Below are 2500 nucleotides of genomic sequence, written 5' to 3'. Positions count from 1 at the left end.
CTAGGTACATACATCTTGATAGGCTATACGTCTAGGTACAGACATCTTGATAGGCTATACACCTAGGTACAGACATCTTGATAGGCTAACATCTGGTTCAGGTGAGAATAGGTGATGTTAGCCAACATAACAGTCCACCAAAAGGAGAACACGGTGTACCTTGTGGACAAAATTGGTGTGACATTGGTGTTCTACTATGCTGAACTTGTATATAGACTACGGTACAATGAGTACATGTCATAATCAATATAATTCAAGATGACAAAACTAAGCTCAGCACAACCTCTAACTCGACAAATGGGTGCAAGACAATTATTTCAGAACCAATTGACTCCTGAGGTGGTTTCCTGGCTCATGTGATAGGCTAATTGTTGCTCTGGCCTCAGGCAGGTAAGTATTTTCAGCTAAGTAATCTGCAAGGTCGACGATCTCAATCAATAAGTGTTTATCTCTAACAATCTGGGACTCATTACTGGGCTGTGGTGGTAAACATGTTGACAGGAATAATCTACAGTGATAGTGAAGTCTGTGAAAAAGAAGAAATGTAGAAAAATTCTTGCCTGTCATCAAGATTGGCTTATTATCTAAAAAAAAAATCATTTTCCGCCCATTTTTCCTCTGTCTCTTTACATTTAGCATGGATAAGACCAGTGACATTTTCAACAGATTCGATCACATTTCTTATGTGTTCAAAAATAGAATAGGTAGGCTCTATTTTTAAGCAAATGAGGAGTAGAGAAGGGAGTGGTATACATACAAATATCACAACACTAACTTCTTTTAAAACAAAGTACACAAGCTCTGTTCTGTTAAGCCAGCTCTGTTCCTCTATTTACCAACACATGTTTTTGGAAGGTTTTTAAGCCATGCCTACAATAGTCAAAAGAAAACATACAAAGTCCTATACCACATTCAAAACAATTCTTCAAGGCACAGTCACCAGCGAAAACATGATATGATAGTCGGCTAAACATGTATGAGAGCTGAAAAAACTGTTTAAGAAGTGGAACAAATTAGCCAACGGTCTCCCTGGTAAACTGTGTGGCCAAGAGGCATTCTCACAAAGACCAGGACAAATTAGTGGTCCAATCCCAAGAGTATATTCTATGCAGTAGGCCGGGGGTTTAGGGGTTTATGAGCAAGCACTCTCATTATGCCAAAGGCCAGATAGATGTGTAGCTTACGATGGTGCTAATTATGAAAATTGGAACCACAAAGCTGCCAAGATGGAAGCAATTTAGGCAGAAGTAATTTGTGGGTTAACTAGGCCTACTTGCGTGCAGCAAACTTCAACATTTTTACTGTGCGTAGGAAACAAACAGGGACTAGGTATAGGAGAGAATGAATGTTGAGAAGGTGGAATAGTAAAGTGAAGAATTATCAGGCTTAAACATCAAATCAACTTTATTTGTATTGCACATTTCATACAAAGATGCAATACCTATTTTTTGCATGTTTGAATGTACAGTATAGAATGTACAGGATACAGTGGCAGTGTGGCAGCAGTGGGCCTATCAATCCCACTTTCAAATATATTAACATTTTGTATGGTGATGGACAATAAAGTGCTATATTCTCTGTCATGGAGATCAGGAAACTCTATCTCATGGTCCTACTAGTATAGTGTTTGGATTATGAAGTGCTCCCAATTTTAATTACAATTAGCATATGTGAATATTAATCATTACTATATAGTATTCATTTATCACATTATTCATGTTCAACTATTAGAACAATTGAGTTATAAAGATATATTTACTTTACACTGCAAATAACCGAGGTTAGTTAGTAGGCTAGGCTAGGGGTGTGCGTCTATTTTTTCCCAATACTTGACATAGGTTTAGCTATTACTTTATCATTATGACTGTACTCTAAATAACATTTATAGGCAATGTTTTGATGTGTACACTTCTCACAACCAACGTCTTCGGTTGAGCATCTTTCAACCAAGTGGACAAGAGAATTGACCAGATGAATTCCCGTGTTGAAAGCCATAGTGTATAATTTGAAAATGTTTAATTGGCGTTTTGGGTCCTTCAGAAGTGAAGCTCAAAAGGGAATCGCGCTGTAGCCTCCCCTCGGATGGCTCGCCCTTTGTAATGCGGCTTTCCGCAATAAGCCACTGTGCGCAGTGTCATGTAATTTTATCCATGCTGCGCTCTCGTAGTTCGCACAAGACGGTAACTTGCCGAACTCCCTCCTTCTGTTTATCAGTGGGTCGTCTTGGCTATTGAATACGTTTTTTTTTTTCTGCGCTCAAAGCGCACCAGGGAAGAGAGAGACAGACCAACGACCATTTCACAAACTGGGGTTTTTGTAAGGCATAAGGCGAAAGGCTAAAACGAATTTCTCGACAGAAGTCCAAAACTGGATTAACGGACCAAATAAAGTGGATGAGTCCAGTTTTTTGCACTCATGGGGGAGGATTAAGATTTTCAGACATGCCACAATGGTAATAATCCTGGTCTTGTTATTGCTCAATTTATTGCACCCAAGTTGT

General features: G+C 38.9%; 1 protein-coding gene across 1 annotated transcript in view; it reads left to right on the top strand.

Annotated features, from left to right (window-relative positions):
• Nucleotides 1-2449: 2449 nt before the first annotated feature.
• The window catches only part of LOC308165085 (fibroblast growth factor 3-like), a gene marked incomplete at both ends in the record, with an annotated part of 1742 nt that continues 1691 nt past the window's right edge, over nt 2450-2500 (top strand). The window contains one exon of the mRNA XM_080539183.1: nt 2450-2500. This exon is cut by the window's right edge and continues 238 nt beyond it. Within this exon, the coding sequence (XP_080395309.1) occupies nt 2450-2500 (51 nt within the window).

The sequence above is a fragment of the Nansenia antarctica genome (assembly GCF_963989245.1).
Source record: "Nansenia antarctica genome assembly, chromosome: 9".
NCBI classification, from domain to species: Eukaryota; Metazoa; Chordata; class Actinopteri; order Argentiniformes; family Microstomatidae; genus Nansenia; species Nansenia antarctica.
The sequence above is the reverse complement of the archived record's forward strand: the minus strand, read 5'-3'. Positions and strand labels throughout refer to the sequence as shown.